At 43.6% G+C, this 24717-nt stretch overlaps 1 protein-coding gene across 10 annotated transcripts in view; it reads left to right on the top strand.

The window, feature by feature from the left end:
- Nucleotides 1-24717, top strand: part of EML4 (EMAP like 4) — a 158119-nt gene that overhangs the window by 127617 nt on the left and 5785 nt on the right. For all 10 annotated transcript variants that reach the window (XM_083605013.1, XM_083605018.1, XM_083605011.1 and 7 more), the window contains 8 exons: nucleotides 626-760; nucleotides 2129-2264; nucleotides 5633-5784; nucleotides 8045-8170; nucleotides 8659-8790; nucleotides 10144-10211; nucleotides 16438-16526; nucleotides 19126-19223. In XM_083605013.1, the coding sequence (XP_083461139.1) occupies nucleotides 626-760; nucleotides 2129-2264; nucleotides 5633-5784; nucleotides 8045-8170; nucleotides 8659-8790; nucleotides 10144-10211; nucleotides 16438-16526; nucleotides 19126-19223 (936 nt within the window). The remainder of the gene's footprint in view (nucleotides 1-625; nucleotides 761-2128; nucleotides 2265-5632; nucleotides 5785-8044; nucleotides 8171-8658; nucleotides 8791-10143; nucleotides 10212-16437; nucleotides 16527-19125; nucleotides 19224-24717) is intronic.

Below are 24717 nucleotides of genomic sequence, written 5' to 3' on the forward strand. Positions count from 1 at the left end.
CCTATTTTAGAGCAAAATATTTGCAAAAGTTCAGCATATATGATTTTTTTTAATTATTTGGTGCTTTTACAAAGCCGCACGTGGTTTCTGACATAGAAGTTTATGAAGGATCTTTCATTGTATGTGTCAAGAACCTAATGTCATTTTCTCAATCCCTCGCCCCATTTCTCACATCTGCAAATTGAAGAGAGGCTAGTGTGTAGGTGGGATTAAACCCTAGATCTCTTCTGCTTTCAGCCTCATATTATTAGCATGTATTCCAGATAACAAGGGCTTGGATCCTATGATAAACTAACTGAAGGAAGTTCACGATGGAAGGTTTTCCATATTTCCCTTCCCTCTTTGGTGATTCTGAAAAGGCCTCTTTTCAACGTAGGAAGCCCTCCTTAAAAATGTGGGACAGAGTGCAGGGGCCTGGTGGCAAAGATGGAGTACATTCAAAGCAGGCATGTGCAGGGGACAGTGGCTTGGAGAACCCCAGATAGCAAGAATGAACTGCTATTAATAAATATACTCATTTGCATGCCCATTATGTGGTATTTGTTTGCATAACGGTGAATTGTCTCCACTTATCTGCGTAAGCAGGAATGTTAACCGTGGTAACTGCCTTTTGTTGTTTCAACAGACTACAAACGAAGTTGTTCTTGCAGTAGCATTCCATCCAACTGACAAAGACACAATAATAACATCCGGCAAATCCCATATTTTTTTCTGGACTTGGAGCGGCAATTCTTTGACAAGGAAGCAAGGGATTTTTGGGGTAAGCATTCTTCCTCTCTGGGCAAGGCTCCTTCCTTGGTAGTCAAGATCATCTGAATTTATCGGACTGATGATCCTTAGATAACTGTTGTGGAGAAGAAAGGACTGTTCTGCCTAATAGGTCCCATATCTAATATATAGAGTGACTACACAAAGACATGCATTTAACTACTTCCAATGTAAAATGCACGTAGCAAAGCCTCGAGAGAGTGATTTTGGGCAGGGGGTGCAGGGCCACTAAACCTTGTCCTTGTAAGCCATATTCCCACTCATAATCATGTCTCCACCTCATGCAATAACAGGGTGGAGCCCTCTAGGCCATCTTCTAGCCCAGCCATCAGCGTGACATAGGGAATCCAGAGAAAGAGTGTATCCCCCTCAGATAGCTGTCCTTCTTCCATTTGAAGACCTGTAGGAAAGGAGAGCTCGCCACCCTTCTAGGTAACGATTTCCATTGTTGAACCGCTCTTGCTGTCGAAAGGTTTTTCGTAATATTCAACTAAAGTCTTCCCTCCTGTGATATCAAGCCTGTTAGATATAGTCCTGCCTTCTGAGGCAACGGAAATCAAGTCTTTGTCTTCTTCTCTGGGGCAGTCTTTTATTTATTTGAAGAGCACTATCATGCCCCTGCTCAGTATTCCTTTCTCTCCAGGCGAAATATACCCAATTCCCTCCATCTTGTTGGACTTGTTTCCCATACTCAGCTGAACATCTGTGCTGCCCTCTTCAAAAACCTTTTCTGGTTTCTCTAGCACCTCTATCCTCCTCATCCCTGTGGAGTTCTAAATGCATGTTCAGTCTCCAAGATTGAACTCCACAGAATGGGGGTGGGGGGGTGGAAGCAGCAGTGAAAACAGAAAATGGGAGAGACCAGCCTAAGCATCTTGTCCTGCTGCTGCTCTACTCAAGAGCCAGTGTGGTGTAGTGGTTAAGAGCAGTAGTCTCGTAATCTGGGGAACCGGGTTCGCATCTCCGCTCCTCCACATGCAGCTGCTGGGTGACCTTGGTCTAGTCACACTTCTTTGAAGTCTCTCAGCCCCACTCACCTCACAGAGTGTTTGTTGTGGGGGAGGAAGGGAAAGGAGAACATTAGCCACTTTGAGACTCCTTCAGGTAGTGATAAAGCGGGATATCAAATCCAAACTCTTCTTCTTCTTCAAGTGCTACGGCATAATGAATGGCAGCCATCCCTCACATTTTCCAAAGCAATGGTTGAGATGGAGAGAGTGCTACCATGTTTGAAGCAGCCCACGGAAATGTCTCTGGAACGAGATGTTTCGGATTGTGCCCGTTTTGCTTTTGTACGTCTGCCTTGCACATTGTACTTTTTAAAAAAAATGCATTTTGTTGTTCCTTCTTTTTTTTTTAGAAATACGAAAAACCCAAATTTGTTCAGTGCTTAGCATTTTTAGGAAACGGAGATGTTCTCACTGGAGACTCAGGTGGGATAATGCTTATATGGAGCAAAACTGCTGTAGAAGCCACTCCTGGGAAAGGATCGAAAGGTATGGCAATTTGTTAAACTGGCTTATGTATATAGGGGCAGATAGGCTTAAAAATTCATAAAATGCAAGGAATTACAAAGGTAATCGAAGGAATTTTCAAGTGCATGCAGGTTTCATACATCTTCAGCCTGTTGTGTCAATCCATGAAAAAACACCAGGTGACTCTTAGTGAACTGCCCTCCAGCAAACCTTCTTCCCATTTTGACACACTGGAGCAGCAGCCATAATGATTTAAAAAAACCCATGCTTTCATATTACAGGCTAACCATATAATTTTCTCCCAGGCTGCTCCAAAATCAGCAAGCGCTTAACTTTCCCGTTCATGCTTCTCAGCAAGAATTTTTAAAGAAGGTTAAAAACCACAATTTTTACTAGTATACTTCAGAAGAGACTTGGATTCAGGACAGGCAAAATGAAGCTACTTCTTCATATGGCATGTGCTTATTGGAAGTCGCTGCTACAGTATGTGGGGGCAGCCACTGGTTTAGATGAGATTAGACAATTTCATGGAGGGTAGGCCTGTCAGTGATTATTTGCTACCTCCAGCAGTTTCAGGGACACCATGGCACTGAAAGCCAGTTGCTGGGGAGCAGAAAAGGCAGAGAACCATTGCCTTCCATCTCTTGCTTGCAGGCTTCCCAGAGGCATCCAGCTTTCCACTGTGAAAACTGGGAAGCTAGACTAGATGGATCCTTTGGCTTACCTAGCCTGGCCCATCTTAAATATCAGCATATTCTACACTTGGCCCCCTTTCCTTAGGGACTCAAGCAGGTACATGTGGCTGCCTGCGCCATCGTATGGGCTATGAGATTGTCAAGAATCGCTTCTGCAGTTGCTCAGTGCTTAGGATGAGGCACACTAGGAAATATGCATGAGCAACGCAAAACCTCTTAACTGCAATGTGTAATGTATCACATTGGAGAAGATGTCTTAACATAATACGGTTTTATATAGCAGTATTTGGTCTTTAATATTGACACACACATGAAAGGAACACGTAAAAAAAATGTAATGTATCAGATACTGGCATTAGAGTTTGCTCTAATTTTAATTTTCTGCCTTTCAAGTTAAGCATGCTTTATAGGCCAGCGTTTTGTTTCAATTTAAAATTTTAAAGAAGAATTACTATTTGCAACCAGCCATATGCAGGTCTGGCATTGCTGAGCCCTAAGGTAGCTCTTAAATCCAAGGATAATTGTTGTTTTTGGCAGCTAATTAAAATGCTGGGGCTTAAATGGGCATGCCAGAAAAAACATACTGTCAGAACAGGACGTTTTAACTGCAAATATATATATTTTCAGCAAATTTTCTTTCTGAAGAAAAGAATAAAATAAAAATTTAATTATAAAATGGATCGTACATTTAATATCATAATAACCCGCCTAAAGCGAATGGCTCTTTGCTATAGTTGTCATAGCAAATATTCCATAATGAAAAGTTGAATGTATTAATTATTTAAATGGTTCCAGGATTTTGTTGAGTTGGGCTTTTTATGGCTGGTGTGTGCTGTTGAATTTATCATGGCTTTAATGGAGTTTTAGGTCTGTGTGTGTGTCTCCGTGCATACATCTAGAAATAAAGCAAACTGCTCCCTAGGGATGGCCTGCTAAGTAAAGTTGGCATCTTTTACTTTCACTTGGGTTTTATGGAGAGCTTTGAAGCTAGGCACACATTTGTTATATATACATTTTATCCTAGAACAGATGGTAGTTCACACCTAATGGCATCTGCCCTTTAAAAATTAATCTTGAAGATTAACAAAAAAAACACAACCCTTTGCAGTAGCAGCCAGATGAACTAATGTTGTTTGGTAAAGTTTTCTAATTAAAATATCTGGACACATTGCTACGTGCAAAGCCTTTACACCAGTAATCCAATTCACACCTGAGCTGCACTTAATGCAGGTTTTATAGATTTTTTTTACATTTGTTTCTGAATTCATCCTGCAGTGTTTATGTAGAAAATTAGCAAACCCTAACATTCCCAACTTTTACTAAAGCCACCCTAGACATCCCCGGCCCCCACAATACACACACACACACACACACACACACACACACACATTCCTCTCGCAGACACACCTCTCATTTTTGAAAATTTGGGCAGATAGCTTCTAGTCATGAGAGCTATATGAAGCCTCTGAGCTCAGAAGCATCCCGTACTCCCTCCAAGTACCTGGCGTTCAGAATCCTACTGCCTCCGAGCCTAGAGGTTCTATTTTATCTATCAAAGTTAAAAAGACATCAAATCATTTTTAAAAAGCATATCTGTAGCTTTATTCAAACCATGATTCACCAAGGCAGTTAGCCCCAGAATATGTTTTAGTTCCAGAAGTAGTTTTCTTCTTTTTCTTTTCTGCCCCAGAAGAAAGGACTAGATCTTAATGGACTCGAGTTAACAGCAGAGCAATTTTTGGTTGAACAATAGAAGAAACTTATTACTGGAGCAATTTGACACTAGGACCAGTTATCCAGAGGCGTTGTGGGCTCTTATTCACTGCTGCTCTTTCAGCAGAAGCTTGCCAACCATTGCTTGGGGGGAAAGGAAGGCTCTTAGCTCTGGATTTCCTACCTCAAGCAGGTGGTTGAACTAAATGGCCTACAAGACATTCTCCAATTCTTTATGATTCCATGGCCCAGTTCAGATAATCACATTAGCAAGCCAAGATAAGCCTATGCCTGCACATGTAGCCATTTCCCTCCTTGTTGGCACACCACAGTTAAACTTACAAGCCTGTAGTCTCTCCTTCCACCCAAACCAGGAGTGTGGTTTAAGATTCCAGCTTGTCCCAAATCTGGACAAGTTTCCCAGTTTAGGTGTGGTGGAAAATCATAGCTAACTGATGGTTCCCTAACTTACTGCTGAGAAAGGAGGAAGGAAGGGGTTAGCACAAGTATGGAGTGTACAGGCAGAAGGTTTGTGCATATCATAGCTCCCTAAACTGAGAGATGGTCATCCAAACTGACTTCGTGATTTTGTTATAATATTCAGAGAGGACTTTGGTCACTACAGAATGGCAGTGGGAAGCCTCTGCCGGTCTAGGATCTAGGGCAAAAGATTCCACAACATGGTTAGATTGCAAATTCAGGCAGATTGAACCCCTAGAATCTCTATTAGGAAATTGACCACCAAGTTCCCAACAGGAGTGATCATGAAGCCATTGGAAGCTACTTTGTAAGCACTTTTAAGTTCCAATTTTGGCAGGCTAGAAAATCACGGTGTTGTTGAAACCATCTACATAGGAAAAAATACCCACCCCCAAAAAAGTGTCTGTCTTTAATGTAATATTTTCATTTTTCTGATTATTCTTCTGTGTAAACTGGCAAAACCATTATAGCAACTTAGTACTCTTTCTGCTGTGACCACAGGTGTGTATCAGATCAGTCGGCAAATCAAAGCTCACAATGGCAGCGTGTTCACCCTCTGCCAAATGAGGAATGGGATGCTGCTCACTGGAGGTGGGAAGGACAGAAAAATAATTCTGTGGGATCATGACTTGAACCCTGAAAGGGAAATAGAGGTAGGCATATTACTGTCACCAAAGAAATGGAAGCACATTGCAATTGTGGTACTGCTGTTGCTCTTCTTGTTATTGCTGTGCTACTTACAACTTCATTTACATCCCTCCCCCCCCCAATTGATTTCATTATTAATGTTTTTACCTCATCATTTCTCTGATGAGCTTAGGACAGTATACAAGATTCCCACCCCCTTCTGTTTTTATCTTCACAACAACTCAGAGAGATTGTCTAGGTCTGCAGTCACCTAGTGAGCTTGTATGAGTTGGTAGGGAACATAAGACCCTTGAGCCTATTCTGCCCACATGTGGCTATTTCCCTTCTGTCATATTCATACAACTTTGCCTGCTCACTTCAAGCCCACTTTCCACATTTGCCGTGGCGGACTCTCACTAACACATGTCTGTACCACAATACGTTTCTCTGGGCTCAATCCAGTGGGAAGTGTTCCTTGGTAAGCCCCATTGAATCGGGGTTGTGTAAAATGATGTCTGTGCAGCTCTGCTCCATGTTACTGAACACCATGCAGAGAGATGTTGCTGATTAATTCTGCCCTTGGTTTTATCTGTGAAGCAAGTTCAATGCCACTCCCAGTTTACAAATGGGGAAACATGACAGATGCATTGCAGCTTGTCTTGAAATCCACAGGTGATCGGCAGCTTGAACCCAAAATTGCCGAGTCCCACTCCAGCACGCCCCTCACCTGGCCTTGGCAACTCCCAGTAAAAAGCAAAATGACATTTTAATCTCTATTTGCGGTGATGAATTCACAGCCTCTGGGGCTGTTAATATACCTGTTGGGTAAGGGAAATGGCTTCAAAAGAGTCATTTTAAAAAGATAATTAATAAAATCAACAAGTTTGATGCCAACTGGATATAAATCACCATTGAACTTGGTAAACAGCAACCTGAGTGATGTAGATTGTTATCTCTCCTAATCCTATTCCCTTTGTTAACGTGCCATGTTCTCTGTATACAGCTGTTATTTGATGCTGAAAAATCCTGCCAGCTCTTCTGGGAAAAATATAGTAGTTAGATAAACATCTTTGCATTTTTTTAGTTTGAGGTCCCCGTCCCCCATTTTATTTCCTCTTATAGTGCTACTTGGCATTAGACAGGCAAGCAAATCAAACGTTTTAAAATAGAAAATGTAAGGAAGCAGCCAGCAGATGTTAAGATTCTTTATCACTCCCAACGCTTGTTCCTCACGTGTTGAGAGATGTCTTTAACATACTTGCATGAGAAGCCTTCATTCTATTGAGACTACTTAAAACGGTGTGCAGCGAAGAATTCAGTATAGCAGGTTCTTCCTTGTTTGTATCCATTCTGAAGTCTTCTTCGATGCTTGTGTTTCTGAAATCAGATAGCAGTGCAATACAACTCCTTAATGGTGCATTCTAAGAATCATCCCCACCACTTATAGAATTTAGTGGGATCGCTCCTTTTAAGTGGCCTTTACAAACATAGTTGCCAGAAGCGTCTTGCCAGATGTGGTGGAGCCACTATGCTAGCTTCCTGGCAGGTCAGTTTCACACCAGGAGGGGCAAGGAAGTGGGGAGGTCAGTGTGGTGTAAATGCACAGGCAGGAAGATCAAGTTGGCTCCACTGTTGCATTTGCACCACACCAGCTTCCGCTCCCATCCCGCTCACCCCTCCTTTCCTTGCCAGGAAACTAGCACTGCAACTGCAGCTACGCTCAACCCAGCAAGCCACTTCTAAATGCTGCTGTCATCGGCACCAAGGAAACGTTCTATTGATGCTTCAATAATCCAGGCTGCTCCTGTTGATGAGTAGGGACAGAGTCTGCCTTCATTTGAGCAGCTCTTTTTGAGGCGAGCACAGTTTGCCCTTTAAGCAGATCCATTTTCCAAACTGGATCTCGCCCTCCAGTCTCTGGGCACTCTACCTTCCCTGCCAATCCCTCCTCAAGTCCAGAAAAGCCTTGCTTTGGAAAAGTGGGAGGATAAGTTGGCAGCAGAGGGTCTAACCAGCAGGGATGTCCCTCAAATCTAACCACTAGCCTTTTAGGCAAATATTGATAGCTGTCCCTACTCCACTCCATTCAATGTGTTCTTTACAAGTATTGTGATGTATGTCATGAGTGGAGCACTAGATTTAAAATAGTTTGGTGCTGATTTAGACCCATTTCCAAATTCCTCCTCAGCTCTGCATGTGCTTCAAGATGCTATTGTTTTTAGAAATTATAACTGTTACGCTCTGAAGACTAAAATAATTGAGCTTATGGGAAATCTGTTTTATTAGGTTCCTGATCAATATGGGACAATCAGAGCTGTAGCAGAAGGCAAAGCTGACCAATTTCTACTTGGCACTTCGCGGAATTTTATTTTGCGGGGAACATTTAATGACGGTTTTCAAGTGGAAGTACAGGTGAGTTCACTTCGCCCCCTTTCCCACCCACCCGCTACTTCAACTGCGCCATTGAGATTTAATCGGTTTGGTACAGGTTATAGAGGGACGTGGGTGGCACTGTGGGTTAAACCACAGAGCCTAGGACTTGCCGATCAGAAGGTCGGCGGTTCGAATCCCCGTGACAGGGTGAGCTCCCGTTGCTCAGTCCCTGCTACTGCCAACCTAGCAGTTCGAAAGCACGTCAAAGTGCAAGTAGATAAATAGGTACCACTCCGGCGGGAAGGTAAACAGCATTTCCGCGCACTGCTCTGGTTCGCCAGAAGTGGCTTAGTCATGCTGGCCACATGACCTGGAAGCTGTACACCGGCTCCCTCGGCCAATAAAGCGAGATGAGCGCCGCAACCCCAGAGTTGGGCACGACTGGACCTAATGGTCAGGGGTCCCTTTACCTTTACATGTTATAGATAGCTGTCCAGTAATTCAGGTTTGCTTTGATTACATTATAGGGGCACACAGATGAGCTCTGGGGCCTGGCGACACATCCCTTTAAAGATCTCTTCTTAACGTGTGCTCAAGATGGGCAAGTTTGTATGTGGAACTCAGCGGACCACACACTTGAATGGACCAGGTTGGTGGAGGTATGCGAGCTTCTTTTTCTGAAGTTGTCAGCTGTAATCATAGGATGCTTCCCTTCCTACACAAGTAGAGCTTCCTCTTAGGGGTGGAGCCAGCCTGTACTACTATATCTCATAACAAGCAATGGCAATGCCTTTGCAGTGTCAGGGGGGGGCGGCATAGCTCAGAAGTAGAGCACATGTGCTTTGTCATTGGGCCTTGTTGGTGTGGAGGAGGGTTGGCAGTGTTTTTGTACGCATGTTATTAAGAACAATACAAAAGTGTGGTGTTAATATAGTCTGGTTAGTGGTCATCTGAACATGGAACCTCAGGATTGTAGACAAAGACCTATTGGAATTAATGGACAGAACTAACTTCAGGTCATTAGTTTCATTGGGTCTGCTCTGGGTAAGGGTTAGTTGAAGGCAACCCTAAGTTTCTTCTTCATTTTGCATTTACTTACGGTTCCCCTTCATTGCAGCTAGTAAGCTTGTTACCTTCCTTGCACTGCACACATATACTGTGCTTTAGTAATCAGGGACAGTGAAGACGCTCTTGCATTGTCCCCTTCAAAATTAGGTAGGGGACGCGGGTGGCGCTGTGGGTTAAACCACAGAGCCTAGGACTTGCCGATCAGAAGGTCGGTGGTTCGAATCCCCGCGACGGGGTGAGCTCCCATTGCTCGGTCCTGCTCCTGCCAACCTAGCAGTTCGAAAGCATGTCAAAGTGCAAGTAAATAGATAGGTACTGCTCCGGCGGGAAGGTAAACTGTGTTTCCGTGCGCTGCTCTGGTTCGCCAGAAGCGGCTTAGTCATGCTGGTCACATGACCTGGAAGCTGTACGCCGGCTTCCTCGGCCAATAAAGCGAGATGAGCGCCGCAACCCCAGAGTCGGTCATGACTGGACCTAATGGTCAGGGGTCCCTTTACCTTTACCTGATTAAGATTTCTAGCCCTCCAGATGTTGCTGAACTACAGCTGCTACCATCCCTGACCACGCTGGCTGAGCTGATGGGTTGATACCCAACAACAGTTGGAGGGCTACAGGTTCCCCATCCCCAAACTATATTCTTCTATTGAATCTCTTATCATGGAGAGTTGGAGTACAGTTCTTTCCATATCATCAGGGTACCTGAGTGACTAATTTATTCAGAAATGTTATTTTTGCGGGAAAGAGTTAATTGATTCAAATCTTACCACGAGGACAATAAATATTGCAGCAATCACTGACCATCTTGCTTTATAAGTTAGAACTGTGGTGCTTGCACCATTTTCCTTTTTTTCAGTCCTTGTGAGGCAGTTTGGCATATATGTTGTTTTTGTGTGAATGTTAACTAGGTTTCAGCCTAAATCGTAAGACCAAAATGTGTCTTTCAGGAACCAGGACATTGTGCTGACTTCCATCCAAGTGGAACAGTGGTAGCGATAGGAACACACTCAGGAAGGTAAATGCTTTTGTCCCTCTGCTCAAGCGAAGCAAATGCAATTATTATATCTCAGGAAATTGTTCTGGTAATTTGTTTGTTTCACTCCAATGTCTTCTCCTTTCCCTACATATCAGGTATGTAACCTCCTCTGGGGAGGTGGGGGGGGAGAGAGAACATAAAAATATAACGGTGACACATTAACACGTTTATATATTTTTTGAAGCCAATGGAATTTATCGTTACACAAGCAAAACAAAGCTGACCTACCCCAGCTAGAGATCTCGTGTATTCATATTTTCATCCTTTGTTTTTTCATGGTAGTAAAATGCAAACGTCTTTTGGAATAATAAGGAAAACTCCTTAGATCAGATATTCTCCCAAATAAGAGGACTCTGTTTTCCATAATCAATTTTGCTGATACATAAGAAAAATTTGTCTTCTCTGTAGGCTGGAGGAACTGAATACTTGGGAGGGGGTAGGAAGGGCTGTATTGTGATGATCAGCACAGTGATATGTTACAATGCAATCCCATTCAAATTTTGTCAAGAGGGAGCCAATGAACCTTGCAAAAAAACAACAACAACACCTATATATGTTGTCTTTTTACCCTGTTTCAGCCCTCCAGGCTTTTATCATGCTTGCTCTGCATTCAAACAACCAAACATCCATCAACTGCTTAACAATTGAGTCATCAATTCTACAAGGCCAAGCACAAGAGATTTTTTTCCCCAGAGACCTGCAATTTCGTTATTGCTTGGAGGATTATGGAGTGTCTTTTTTTCTTTCTTTCTTCATTTTCTTCTACCAATCAAAAGTATTAATGTTTAGTTTGCAGCCAAGCCCAACATTTCACAGCCTGCTACAACTTTACTGGGCTAGTTTACCATCTGCTTGCTGCCTACGTTTTCACTTGGAAATGAGAGATCCTCAAGGAATGTATATTTTCCCCAAAGCGAAACCCAGCTGTAGTAATAAAAAGCTCCAACGGAGCTTTGCATGTGAACTGCTGGATTTTCATATACAGGAAATTCATTTCACGGAGTCGTGGTCTGTATAAGCAGACACCTTCCACGCATGTATCAAGTGAATGAAAGAGCACCAGTCTTCGTTAAAAGTAGGAGCTTTGGGGCATTCATTGTCTCGAATGTGGACAGTGCCAGGCATGTAGCCCAAGCATTGTAAGTTTTAACAGGGCTGACCAGGGGTCTAAGGGATTGCTGGTTTTCTTTTTAAATTAATCTCATGGGTTTACTCTCTTACCCTTCTATCCCACCCACTTCTTTAAAAGGTTCGTGACAGCACATGTACACACTATTCATAAAAAAAATAGTTTGCAAACAGTACTGCCTCAAGTGAACTTAACACCCAAATTCGCTCTCTGCTTGCTTATTACAGGAAAACGTAGCTGCTTCTTTCAGTGTCTTGATTAAAATTAATTATCTGGCAGCTAAGATCACGGGAGCTATGCTAGAAATTGCACCCATATAACTAGTTAATAGGGATGCGGGTGGCGCTGTGGGTTAAACCACAAAGCCTAGGACTTGCTGATCAGAAGGTCGGCGGTTCGAATCCTCGCAACAGGGTAAGCTCCCGTTGCTTGGTCCCTGCTCCTGCCAACCTAGCAGTTCGAAAGCACGTCAAAAGTGCAAGTATATAAATAGGTACCGCTCCGGCAGGAAGGTAAACGGCGTTTACGTGTGCTGCTCTGGTTCGCCAGAAGCAGCTTAGTCATGCTGGCCGCATGACCCGGAAGCTGTACGCTGGCTCCCTCGGCCAGTAAAGCGAGATGAGTGCTGCAACCCCAGAGTCGGCCACGACTGGACCTTTTTAACTAGTTAATACTCTGTACTGTCCTAGGCAGTGGCGTAGCGTGGGGGGTGCAGGGGGGGCCGGCCGCACTGGGCGCAACATCTGGGGTTAGGGCAAATCCATGAGTTAGGGGGCGCAAATCCATGGGTTAGGGGGCGCAAATCCACGGGTTAGGGGGCGCAAATTACTTGCCTTGCCCCGGGTGCTGACAACCCACGCTACGCCACTGGTCCTAGGGGTAACATCAAGAGCACAATAGCGGTGTAAGCAAAAAAGAAAGAACTCCATACTTTAAGACAAAACACCCTTAGAGTCCCTGGCAACTTCATCTGTGCCCAACAGTCATAATGTAGATTCATGTTAATGCTCCTCCATTAGCTATGCCTATGTATGGAAGGCACTAATCAACATGCTGCATTGATGGGAGCAACATGCTCAGTCAATGTCCTCTCTGGCTAGCAACAAAATGCAAACTGATTTATGTGTCTGGGTAAAGATCACGGACGTTCTCCCATGTCTGTGCAAACGCACATGTGAACCCTTATCTTGCATATGTGTGCACGGGAATGAACTGCACAGAGGTTATGGTAATGGGCATGGTTACTTCAGAAACACCAATTATTTCCTCGCTTACTTTGGTGAATTGGCAAGAACCAACAGGCGCCAATAGAAATGAATACAAAATCTTTATTTGCACACAGTGGCAGTAAAATGGCAAGCTTGGAGCTGTAGTGCAGAAATATAAAATAGCGGGATAGATGGATAGGTACCACAAGTTGCACAGAATAACCAAGCCCTGCTGCTCCTTGTGCGCTTGCCTTAGGCATTTGACTGAAGTGCCCAGAGGCAAAGCAGTAGGTTGGCTTCACCCATATGGTTGGCTTGCTCTGTATTCCTTGAGACTCAAGCAGTGCACTGATGAACCAGGCTCTAAAATTCTGGAGCAGATACTGCAAAATCCAAAGATTTGCACTGGCTACATTCAAGCCATCAAGATCTCAGCTTAATAAGTGAAGACAAGTTTTATGCACCCATATGCAGATACTTTGCATGATCAGTGAAGCAAGCCAGGAAGCCACAGTTAACCATAGCTTCCTATTACATCTGAACTGGGAAACTAAATTAATGGCTTCTAAACAAGCTGGAATATGAAGTCATTGTGTAAAAGTTGGCTTCCAGAAATCCTGGTTTGTTTTGAAACTATTCATTTTAATTCACCATTGGGAATGAAGATATGGTTAACTGGTTCCTGGCTTCTTCACTCATGTAAAGTGAAGAATGAAGCAGTTGTGTGCAGGTACCTGAAGCTCCTGCACATCTTGACTATCAGAACCAAGCCACTGATTGTGCAAAGGAACGCATGCTTCCTATATCAGTGGCTTCTCGTGGACCCACCGATGAGCATGCACAGAGCTCCTTAAACTATAATGGATATGCCATTCCATTCACTGAAGAATGCAGATCTGCACATCCCTGCCTTCCTTTGCTTAGATATATAAAATAAATGCTTAAGGTCCTGTGGTGTCTGGATTGGCCTGTTCCCTTGCCCTCCCCCCAAAAAACTTCTTTAAAAACTGTAGCATTAAGTTGTCGTCATCCATGACAATTTGTAGAATCAATTTTAGGAAAGGACACAGTTTTCCTCTTCCTGGTACCCTTTGCTAGATTCTCTTTTCGTTAAGTTCACTTTTTAAAATACTTGCTGCATTATTTAAACTGAGTAAGAGATCCCAAGTAGATGACAAGCTGCATGCATGGTGCTTTTGTGTGCCTTCGATAAAGAATTAGCACCTTCCCTACTTTAGATCTGTCGGGATTTAACACAAATAGGAGAAGCAAACACCAGCAATTTCGGTGGCATTAAAAAACAAAACTTGAATGTTATTCAATACCAAAGCAGCAGGCTGAAACATGTCGGTCATCCAGCTGCAGTACAAAATTGGCTGTAGGTGAAACCCACATTTTTGCGTTGCCCCCCATGATATTATTGAAAGTGGTTTCTGCTGCTGTCCAATGAAAATATTTCAGCCATTTTTTTCCACTGGTTCCATCCATCTTGCACACAGCATATTCACAAGCTGTGGTGGTATGCTGAGCTGCTTCATGTTTTATGTCTTTCATGTGGTCCCTTAACCACAAATTGGGTCCAAGCCACTTGGAATAGGCCATTTTCCAGATATCTGGTTTTCAGACTTGGGAGTGCTTTTTGAAAATAACGAGGGATGACTTCTTCTTGAGAACTTAACTATGTAGCCTTGCCCGTGATGTGGATTTTAAAATGTCAAGATGAATTTTGTTTTGCTGTCCCATGTTTTTAATTTTGTGCACACTATTTATAGATGGCACTCTGGTAGCTTAAGTAAAATGGCCCCAGCTGCCTCTGGCCCAAGAAAAATTCAGCATCCTTGCAGATTTAAGAGCACTGCAATTACAATGTCCAACCTTTGTGGGCTGCAAATTTAGTGCATCCCAGTGCATGCAAATGGGATGTCAACGATTACAGTGGTACCTCGGGTTACATACGCTTCAGGTTACATACGCTTCAGGCTACAGACTCTGCTAACCCAGAAATAGTACCTCAGGTGAAGAACTTTGCTTCAGGATGAGAACAGAAATCATGCTCTGGCGGCGCAGCGGCAGCAGGAGGCCCCATTAGCTAAAGTGGTGCTTCAGGTTAAGAACAGTTTCAGGTTAAGAACGGACCTCTGGAATGAATTAAGTACTTAACCCGAGGTACCACTGTACCTGTAATTGGCCTTGTTGGCAACCTGTTCATGAGCAGCAGCATACCGGGATAGTTTTCTTCACACAACAGGTGGTGAAAATCAATCCATATGGATATAAGTTGAGTGCTGTGTTATTCTGTCATAATAACACAGCGCACTGGTTCTCTGAAACCATACCTTTTTTGTAGGACAAAGCTGTAAAATTAGCCCTTTGCATTATTCCAGAAGCCTATCTTCTTTACGTACCTCTTCTTCTGAGGGTCATAACTAAGGTTTTGCAGAGCTTAGTCACAAAGAGAAGTGTTTCTCCTTTTTTCCCATTCTTGGGGTGCTTTTCCCCCTCAAGCATGGTTTCAGACTTGTTACTACTATCATGCAGATATTGCAGGTGGGACTAAGGTGAAATTCGAGCTGCGACTTGCACTCTTGAGCCACTACACATTGCCAGCTTCCACACTGTCTGCTGCAGTTGAGAGTTTTGTTTGCTCAACTTGAGCATGACAGGCCACTGGCAGGTTGAGTCAATCACATTCCTTTGTGTTCCTTTGGAACTATGAAGAGTATTCAGTTTTCCGTGCATGCTTTAAATGTAACAATGTGTGCTGTAGAATCACAGTTCTATATATTTTATGTTGTATTCATAGAATTGTAGAGTTGGAAGAGATTCCAAGGGTCATCTAGTCCAACCCCCTTCAATGCATTAAGTATACAGCATTTGTATGTGACCCTATAATAAAAAGTTATTGGGGCAGTTTGGAATAGATAAGTAAAAAATAATTGAAAACAGAGTTAGACCTCAAACCATTAAAATAGAAAACTATTACAGTGGTATCTCTGGTTATATACTTAATTCGTTCCGGAGGTCTGTTCTTAACCTGAAACTGTTCTTAACCTGAAGCACCACTTTAGCTAATGGGGCCTCCCGCTGCCGCCACGCGATTTCTGTTCTCATCCTGAAGCAAAGTTCTTAACCCGAGGTACCACTGTATTTTAGTATTATTGTTATTTATTGAATTTATATACCACCCTATACCTGAAGGTCCCAGGGCGGTTCACAGAACAAAATCAAAATATAAAGCCACAAAATATATAATCAAAATAAAAACAACAACCCAATAAACCTCCCCTCCCCAAGATACCCCACATTTTAAAAGGGCATAGGATGTCAGTCAAATCAATCAAAGGCCTGGTTAAAAAGGAATGTTTTTGCCTGGCGCCTAAAGGTATATAATGAAGGTGCCAAGTGAACTTCCCTGGGGAGAGCATTCCACAGATGGGAAGCCACTGCAGAGAAGGCATGTTCTCGTGTTTCTGTCCTCCGGACCTCTTGTATTAGCATTAATACAATGGAATGGAACTTTCCACACATCCCCAGAGTTATAAACCGGTTTCAGAAACAGGCCTAGACTACCTAAGTTTCATAAAAGTTCTGACCGAACAGAAAGGTCTTCACTTCATGCTGAAAAGACCACAAAGATGGTGGCAGGCAAACGTCCCCGGAAAGACTAAAAATGTGCCATATTCAGAAAAACGTAACACAAATACATGCATGTACTACACATACACATATTAGCAAAAAATGTATTTTTCAGCATCGCATGTCTCTAGGAATGTAACGTCAAAGGGATGTGATCATAAGCCCATAGAGCCTTAAAAAGAATTGGTCATAGCTTTTGCTAGAATGTTTCCCTTCTGTTTCTTCTTAACAGGTGGTTCGTTCTAGATGCCGAAACAAGAGATTTGGTTTCGATACATACAGATGGCAATGAGCAGCTTTCGGTGATGCGCTACACAGTAGGTAGGCAGAATTGCACTGAATTTCAGTGTTTGCATCCTTCCAAACACATGTTTAGATTTCTCGTTTAAAAAGCAAACAAACAAGGTAACATTACATAGGTCTTAGTATGGCTTTAACACTCATGTCAGATTACGTTCCAGCATTAACAAAGTAGATCATTTGTAAAGCAGGTGCAGAAATGAAGGATTTCACTTGTGTTTTGGCTGCACCTGAATCAACAGTGTTGCTTGCCAGCTTCTCTCCATGAATAGCAGGCTAAATAAAGCATTTCGAGATGTTAATTCAGGTGGAAAATATAACCCACCAGGTATATAAGCAATGGCAGGCCTACAAAAATGCAACAATTTGTTATGGAGTTATGATCCAAGCATGTAAAACAGCTGCTGAATGGGTCAACCTCAGCAGTACAATAATCTATGTGTATTGTTAAGTTGTTTATGCCCTTAATATTTTAAGTCTCTGATATAATTTGATGTACTTACCTATTTTCATATTGCTGGGTAGTGACTTGGGATGGCTGCAATAATCCATGGCAGCTCCCCCCCCCCCCCCCGGAAGCAGCACAGTTCTTATTAGTTGCCATTTCCTGTTTTTTGCAAAATATTTTAGGGGGAAGGAGAATCGATGGAAGTTTTTGCTCTGCTGCTTTCATGCCAGGTGCCCCATTGATTTGCCAGGCATGCAGGCCATTTGTTTCGAGCCTGATCCTGGATAGCTCATTCATGTCCTCAGGTGGAGTCCTGCTAATACTGAGAGCAGCGTTTGAAACTCCCATTGTTCTAGGCGCGTTTTGCGACAGGAAGTTTTGTTAGTGTGAGCAGTTTCTGAGCTCTGGGCTCAGTACTGGGCCTAAGATTTCAGATTGAAACTGCCGCTGCTGGAAGGAATGGAGGACCTTTCAGCTACTCTCTGAAGACTGGGGAAGAGACCCTCTTAAGAATATTAGGGGGGCAGGCTAGACCATGCAAAAAATGAAGATAATATTTTAGCTGCAATTCATTCATTTTCAGCTTTGTATTATTGTTATAAGAAAAGCACGCTTAGACACTCCATTGGAGCACCTATAACCTACGTTTAAGGTGCCATTTAGCTCCTAGCTTTCGTATCTCACTTTCTAACACTGACTGAGAGTAGCCTGCGCAGGTCCTTCATGCTGTAGCGGAAACCAGGAGTTCCTCGTCTGAAAAGGAACTTTTTTCTGTGTCATAGTGCGCCAAGCATAGAGGCTACATTTGCGAGGAGAGGTATACTGGAGCTCCATTAGATGCAACTCTGCATGCTGTAAGATTTTGGCTGAGATTCTCTGTGGGAGGCAGTCAACTTACAGTCTCTTCTTTTCCCCCCTGAGCCTGTCAAATTGTCACTTTACACGGACAGCTCTTCCATTCCTGCTGTGTGAATCAGCTTACTTGGAAATCATTATCATTTGCAGACGCTTCAGAGGACTCTTTGTCATGTTCCAAGCCCATAGCATGGCTAACTGTGCTTTAAATTAAGGCGTTCAGATGGACAAATATTTTCACAATCCAGTACTGAGTTCTCAGCACAGGTGCTTCTTGAGCTGAATGCAAAGTGTGAAAAAATGCCTGCATTCTGCAGGAAGACCCATCTATGCTAGTCTTACTCCAAATAGCCTTTCTGCATGTTTAGAGTTTTTATGCATTGAATAATTTTTAAAAAAAAATCTTCAGTAAATCAGTATTCCACCTTTCCAAAGTTTTTTGAGACTACTTACAAAAATCAGCACAAACCTTCCACAGAGCCTTAAACAACACCTGAGCGACATAACAGGAGGTTTTTTTAAATAAAAAAAAGAAAAGAAAAGGATGGGAGCCCAGATTTCTATTGGCTAACCAGGCTTAAATTAGCAGGGAATGGGCAGAAAACCTCTGCTTTGGAGAGGCAGACTCACACATGGACTGCAATGACTCTTGGTTTGCCACAAGACACACACTCAGTAGCTTTGCCAGCCAATCCTGATTCTGGTGCATTTGCCTACCACGTACATACTTTTAATTGAATGCTAAAAAGCAAAACCAAAACCTGATTCTTTCATAGTTTTTTGCACTATGGCCAGATTGTGGTTCCTGAAAGTAGGTGGGGGCAGGGAACAAATGTGGGTTGATGGAACGAGGAATGCTGAAAACTGGGTGCCTCCATCTGAATTTGTCCACTTCTACCCAGCCTCCAGAAATGGCTTTCAGGAGTTGCAGGGGAAGGAATTGGGGAAATTGCTATCTGCAATCTTCCTTCTCCTCGCAGTTTTCTGGGGCCAATTCGCTAATGGATTATGAGAGGCTATCCTGTACAGCAGGGATAGGAAATGCGTGGTCCTCCAGATGTTATCGGACTCCCAACTCCAATCAGCCTCAGCAAATGTGGCTGGTTGTGAGGGGATGATGAGGCTTGGGTCTCCAACAACATCTGGTTTCCCATCCCTGCTGTTTGCATCATGTGGTGTTTTCAGTCCTCCTTCATCACCAACAGCGAGGCCACCACATGAGCTCTGGATGATGTTATACAGGGAGGGAGTTGTTCAGCACATCTGGAATATGTTTGGTATGCCAGTCATACAGTTTGTTTCTGATTTTCATTGCAGATGGCACCTTACTTGCAGTGGGATCCCACGATAACTTCATTTACCTCTACACAGTGACAGAAAATGGAAGGAAGTACAGTAGATATGGAAAGTGCACTGTAAGTTCCTTTGCAGGATGAATTGGTAACAGTAAAAGGATTTTGCATGCAACATAATGGCAACCAGTGTGGAATTTTTCACATAATGATCAGGAATCCTACAAATGCCTTTAAAAACTGCGGTGGGGTAGCATGTATCTCTAGAGCAGGCATGGCTAACCTGCAACACATGGGCCCCCATAATAGTTTCTTCTGCCCCCACAAAAAAACCCAAATTGTCACTTAGACAAATTCCATTTTATTTTATTTTATTTTATTTGTTTTTTAAGTCTGACTGCTCCCATAAGTGCTCACTGTGGTACTGTGATGCCAAAAGGTTTTTTTGTGAGTCACAATCCACACCCCACACAATTTCAACAGGCAGGGAGCAAACAGCCCTCACACTACCTGGTAAATGTCAACAAAGTTTGTAGGAGGAACTGATGTTGTGCACCCACATCCAAAACCATAACACAATCCATTGCAGCACGCTAACTTCAGGTTTTTAAAAGGCAATGTTAAATTGGGGTCCTCCCATCCGCTCTTTCCTTTCATACGTTGCTGCAGAAGTGTAGGAATTCAGCTGTGATCATGTTAGAAAGCGGGAAGCATGTGGTTGGGGTCAGTGGCACGGGTCCTTCCCTCCCATGCAATATGGGCTCTTTTAAGTGCATTAACTGTTAGGAACATGGGTGTCAGAGATTACAGTTAACTCTGGATCAGTGACTACCAGTTACAAAGATGAAATGTCATGTGAATTTTAAGGGAAGGAGTGTCACTCAAGGGTAGGAAAGCTTTATAAGACAGAGCAAGACTTTGATCCATCTAGCTCAGTTTTGTCTGCAATGACTGCAAGCAGCTCTCCAGGGTCTTGGACAAGGTCTTACCTGGCCCTGTCTGTATTTGCAGGAGACTGAACCTGCAGCATTCTGCATGCAAAGCTTTAGCATTGAGCTGCAGCCTCTCCCCTGAGATTCTGAAGAGCCTTAGTTAGTCAGAGTAAGGAATACCAAATTGCTTTCTTCAGCGATGAAGCGCAAGGCAGCATGCATATGGTTCCAATCTGTGTCGTCTCCCACTAAGTAGACCCAGACCTGCTTAGCTTCGGCAAGGTTCCTGCACCGTGTGCCTTCAGACCATCCTCTGGGACCAGGGCTCCAGCTTGTCAAAAATGCAGGCTTCCACTAAGTTACACAGGAAATGCACATAACCTTTTCACTCACGCTGCTTTCAGTGGTTGATGCGGACTTTTATCGCACAGCATTTATCCTCTTCTTCCAGAGCGCGAGGATTGTGTATCTGTAGAATCTATTGCCCCCTTGTGGGGAATTTCTAATTTAACATAATTATTTGTGAAAAGAACCGATGGTTGTTAAACATTCAAACGATGCATTGCAGGCGCATCTGTTACAGAATTCCAGGTTTTCTTTCCCCTGGTTGTTTGGTTGGTTTTTGGTCATTTTTAATCCTATGTTACCCTTGCAGGGCTGTAATTAGGTGTACTAATGTAGATGCTATTTCCAAGAGAAACGAATCAAAACTGGTAGGCTGACAGTAGATCACAGTGACATTGTTTAGGACATCAAGAAAGGTCATGAAACAGTATAGCAGGTCACACTGGCACCTCTGGCTACAACCACTTTGACATGGTGGGAACTAGAAGGGCTGGCTGGTGTGTGTCAGGGCTGGCTGGTGTGTGTCAGGTGCTCATTGTCTGCCAGACTACTTTGGTTGTTATTTTTCCTCCATGGTCCCAGCCTCCAAATGCTACAGCTCCCATCGGCCCTAATACGCATGGCCAATGGCCAAGGATCATGGGAGTTGTAGTTTGGCAACATCTGGAGGGCCAAAGATTCCCGGCACATGACTAAAAAGGAAGCCAGAGAAGGATGCCGGTGGACTTATCAAACAGATGCCTGGCATTTCTTGACAGTCTTTCATACAGAAGTCTCCACCGCTGATCCTGCTTTAGGGTTGCTGTTGTTTTAATACTTGCTAATACTTTCCCAAGCCTTGTCCCTTCTGTGACCCCTTTCCCCAGTATCTGCCTTGAATTCCTTCCCAGCCTGGTCTCTACGGCTGCTGCCCCCTCTTGCCTTTCTGCCCTGTTGTTCTTGCAGCCAAAACATACCTCCCAGACTCTGAGCCTTCTGATGTCGCTCACATATGCTGTGGCCTGCCTGAGGCTGCAAACACAGCAAAATTATCAAGTGGCTGGCCAGTGGCCCATATTCAGCTTCGCTGGCTGAGTGTTGTGCAGACTTGCTTTAGATACGGGATACTCTTGTTTTGCCTAACTCCTTACACGTGATCTTGTGCAGGCAATCCTCTTCAGGGGCCCTTGTTCCAACACATGGAATCAGGGCCAAGCTTTGCCACACAGTGTCACGCGTGGGGCGATCTGTGCACCTCGGAAAAGGGCTGCAGCCCAGTGGCAGAACGCATGCTTTGCATGCAACGAGGTCCTAAAGTTAGGTACCCTGGCATCTCCAGGTAGGGGCTGGGAGAGACACCTTTCTGAAACCTTGGGGAGCCACTGCTAGTCAGTGTGGGCAGTGCTGAGATAGATGGACCAAAGGTCTGACTTGCTAAAGGCACCTTCCCATGTTCTATGCTTTGGACAATCATTCAGACAAACAGTCCAAAGGAGAGCCATTTCCGACACTACAATTCCTATTAAAAGCTCTGAATTGCTTGCCTCTTGATTTCTCTGCCAGTTCATAAAAAAGGTGTGCATTATGTTCTTCCCAGTTTAAATGAATTAAAAGGCTCCCGAAATTTCAGTTTCCATTATTTCACTTGCTAGTTCTTAAGAGTGTTTTCTTGTTCAGAGGGATTGTTTTGGGTGCATATTTTGAATATTGAATCATGGTAAAATTGCCTCAGCTTAGCTCATCCCTGCTTTGGTTGTTTGTTCTGTAATATGAGGATTCCAAACACTGATCAGAATAGGTTTGGTCTGTGTGTTTAGGGCTCTTTTGTGTGCCTCGTGTTTGGGTACCAACCAGCTCAACATTCCCACCGCCCAGGAGAAGGAAATGCAAAATGCAATGCACTGTGCTATCTCCCTTGAAAATGGGGGCATTGGAGTGGAAGTTTGAAGATTTCTGTGTTTCGAACCGAAAGGAGTCTGGAAAATATGTACTTCAATGTGATATCTCCCTTGCAATCTCGGATATCTAAATGAAAACTGGTGAAATTCCATGTTCAAACCTGAGGTCAGCCCATACAGATGTTGTCCAGATGGCAGGGAGGACGTCAGGGCTCTCTAACACTGCGCCATACTTACAGTAGTACATAATTCATATTTCTAGCACTAGAAGGAGACATGGCCTTTGTGCATTAAACTGTATCTTCTGTGTACAAGGACGGCATTGTATCCATGCACTGCCTTCAGATATTACTTTCACGTTGTGTGCAGCACGCACTTGTGTGTAGATGCATATGTCCATTGATGTGTACAAGATGACACTGTATCCCTGTGGTTGCTTCAGAAACTTTTAGCAAACTACTAGCAAAGTCTTTACATTGTGGAGTCCTAATTATTTTGTGTTTGATGAAATGGCTTCATTCTGTTTAGAGTCTGTATGGATGGTTTTATTGTTCTTGTGCTTTGGTGTTACTGTGTGCTGTCAATGGCTTTATACCATGAAGTGGTCTCTAAATAGGTGTGATAATACAATATATGCAGAGTGAGAGGCATGTTCTGGAATTTTTATGGGCGTGTGAAGGTTCAAAGTGTGGAGGGGGCAGGGCTGCATGCAGAATTCCTGCGCCAGCATTCTTGCATGTGCTGCGTACCTCTGCTTGTCCCCATCCTTTACGCAGTAAGGAAAGACTTCAGAGTGCTTCTGCTCATATATACGATGGTACCTTGGGTTACATACGCTTCAGGTTACATGCGCTTCAGGTTACAGACTCCGCTAACCCAGAAATATTACCTCAGGTTAAGAACTTTGCTTCAGGATGAGAACAGAAATTGTGCTCCGGCGGCACGGCAGCAGCAGGAGGCCCCATTAGCTAAAGTGGTGCTTCAGGTTAAGAACAGTTTCAGGTTAAGAACGGACCTCCGGAATGAATTAAGTACTTAACCTGAGGTACCACTGTACTTGAATGTGAGTAAGCTTGTCTGGCCGTTCAACATAAATCACTCTTAACAACTCTTAACTCCTAACATTTTCTCTCTCTCTCTCTCTCTCTCTCTCTCTCTCTCTCTCTCTCTCTCTTCCTTCTCATACCCAAGAAGACTGTCGTTAGCTATGAGAAAGGGAGCTTCCCTGTTCACTCACTCAGTTTTACTAGCCAAAGGTGCCAGGAGTGATTACTCTCACTATGTGAACAGTAGATCAGAAGCGAAGTGTAATATGTCTCTCACTGTGGTCGCTGCCGAGGGGAGGTTTTTTCCTTTCGAATGGAATGCAAAACTCTGCTATTTCAACTATTGAAGCAATGTGGTGTCCAGACCTCTCCCATCACAGTTGCTGGCTCAAAGGGATTTTCCGACTCCAGAGCGCCCCTTCCCAATTGGCCCCCCACCCACCCATTCTCTGCCTCCCCTCGGAATGTTTACAGCTGCCAAATGTCTGGCAGGATGTAGTAAATGGTGGTCCCAACTCTCTCCCCGCACCTCCCCCCATGTCAGTTCTAGCTTCCAGCATTTTAAAGATTCAGGATGAGGAGAAGGAGCAGGGGAAGGGGAAGGGGAAGGGGGAGAATGAGAGAGCTTTTGCTTTTTAACCCTGGTGCATGTCTTCCAAACCAATTGAGGACATTTTTAAAAGCTAGTTCAAATAAACCAGTTGCTTATTTCCCCCCCTCTACCTGACAAATCTCCCTGCATTTTGAATCACATGAGGAAATCTTGGTTGTGAACCAGCCTATACGTAGATGAATCTCACAGCAACAATTTCCACTTGAACTGCAGCTGGAGTAATTGCAGAAATGGCTGCTGCAATGTGTAAATGGCTGCTCAGATGTGTAACACCAGACCATGGATTGGCAAAATGTGGATGAGTGGCATAATGTGGATGAGCCCTGAGTTTCCCTTCTTGCTCCCTATTTAGTAGTAAATTATAATCTGTCATTGCATGAGAACCAGGCAAATTATGTTTTGCTGAAATGTTAACCTGCTGGCAAATTACGATTTGATACTGGTGGAATCTACCCCACTGTGAAAATGCTTTTTTAAAAAACATTTTGAAATAGATATTGAATTTGCCATAGCTCACCATCGCCATCTAGTGTAATATTTTTATATTGCACTTTACAACACACTTAAAACGTTTTATTTGCAGCTGTATAGCTGAGTCCGCTGAGTCAGAAGTAAGAAGGGCAATCAGAGATGCAGGACGACGAGGAGGGACAGCCTAAGCACATGGCTAAACCATGGTCTGAACCTACTTATAGCTCAGGTCATGGGGAGACTTCAAAGCAGCAAAAGCTAAACCTGCTGTAGACGAAAGCTGCTGTTCTTTCTCTGACCATTTGCCAGATACAAATTTAGCTTCAGACACTT

The sequence above is a fragment of the Podarcis filfolensis genome (assembly GCF_964270895.1).
Source record: "Podarcis filfolensis genome assembly, chromosome: 3".
NCBI lineage: Eukaryota > Metazoa > Chordata > Lepidosauria > Squamata > Lacertidae > Podarcis > Podarcis filfolensis.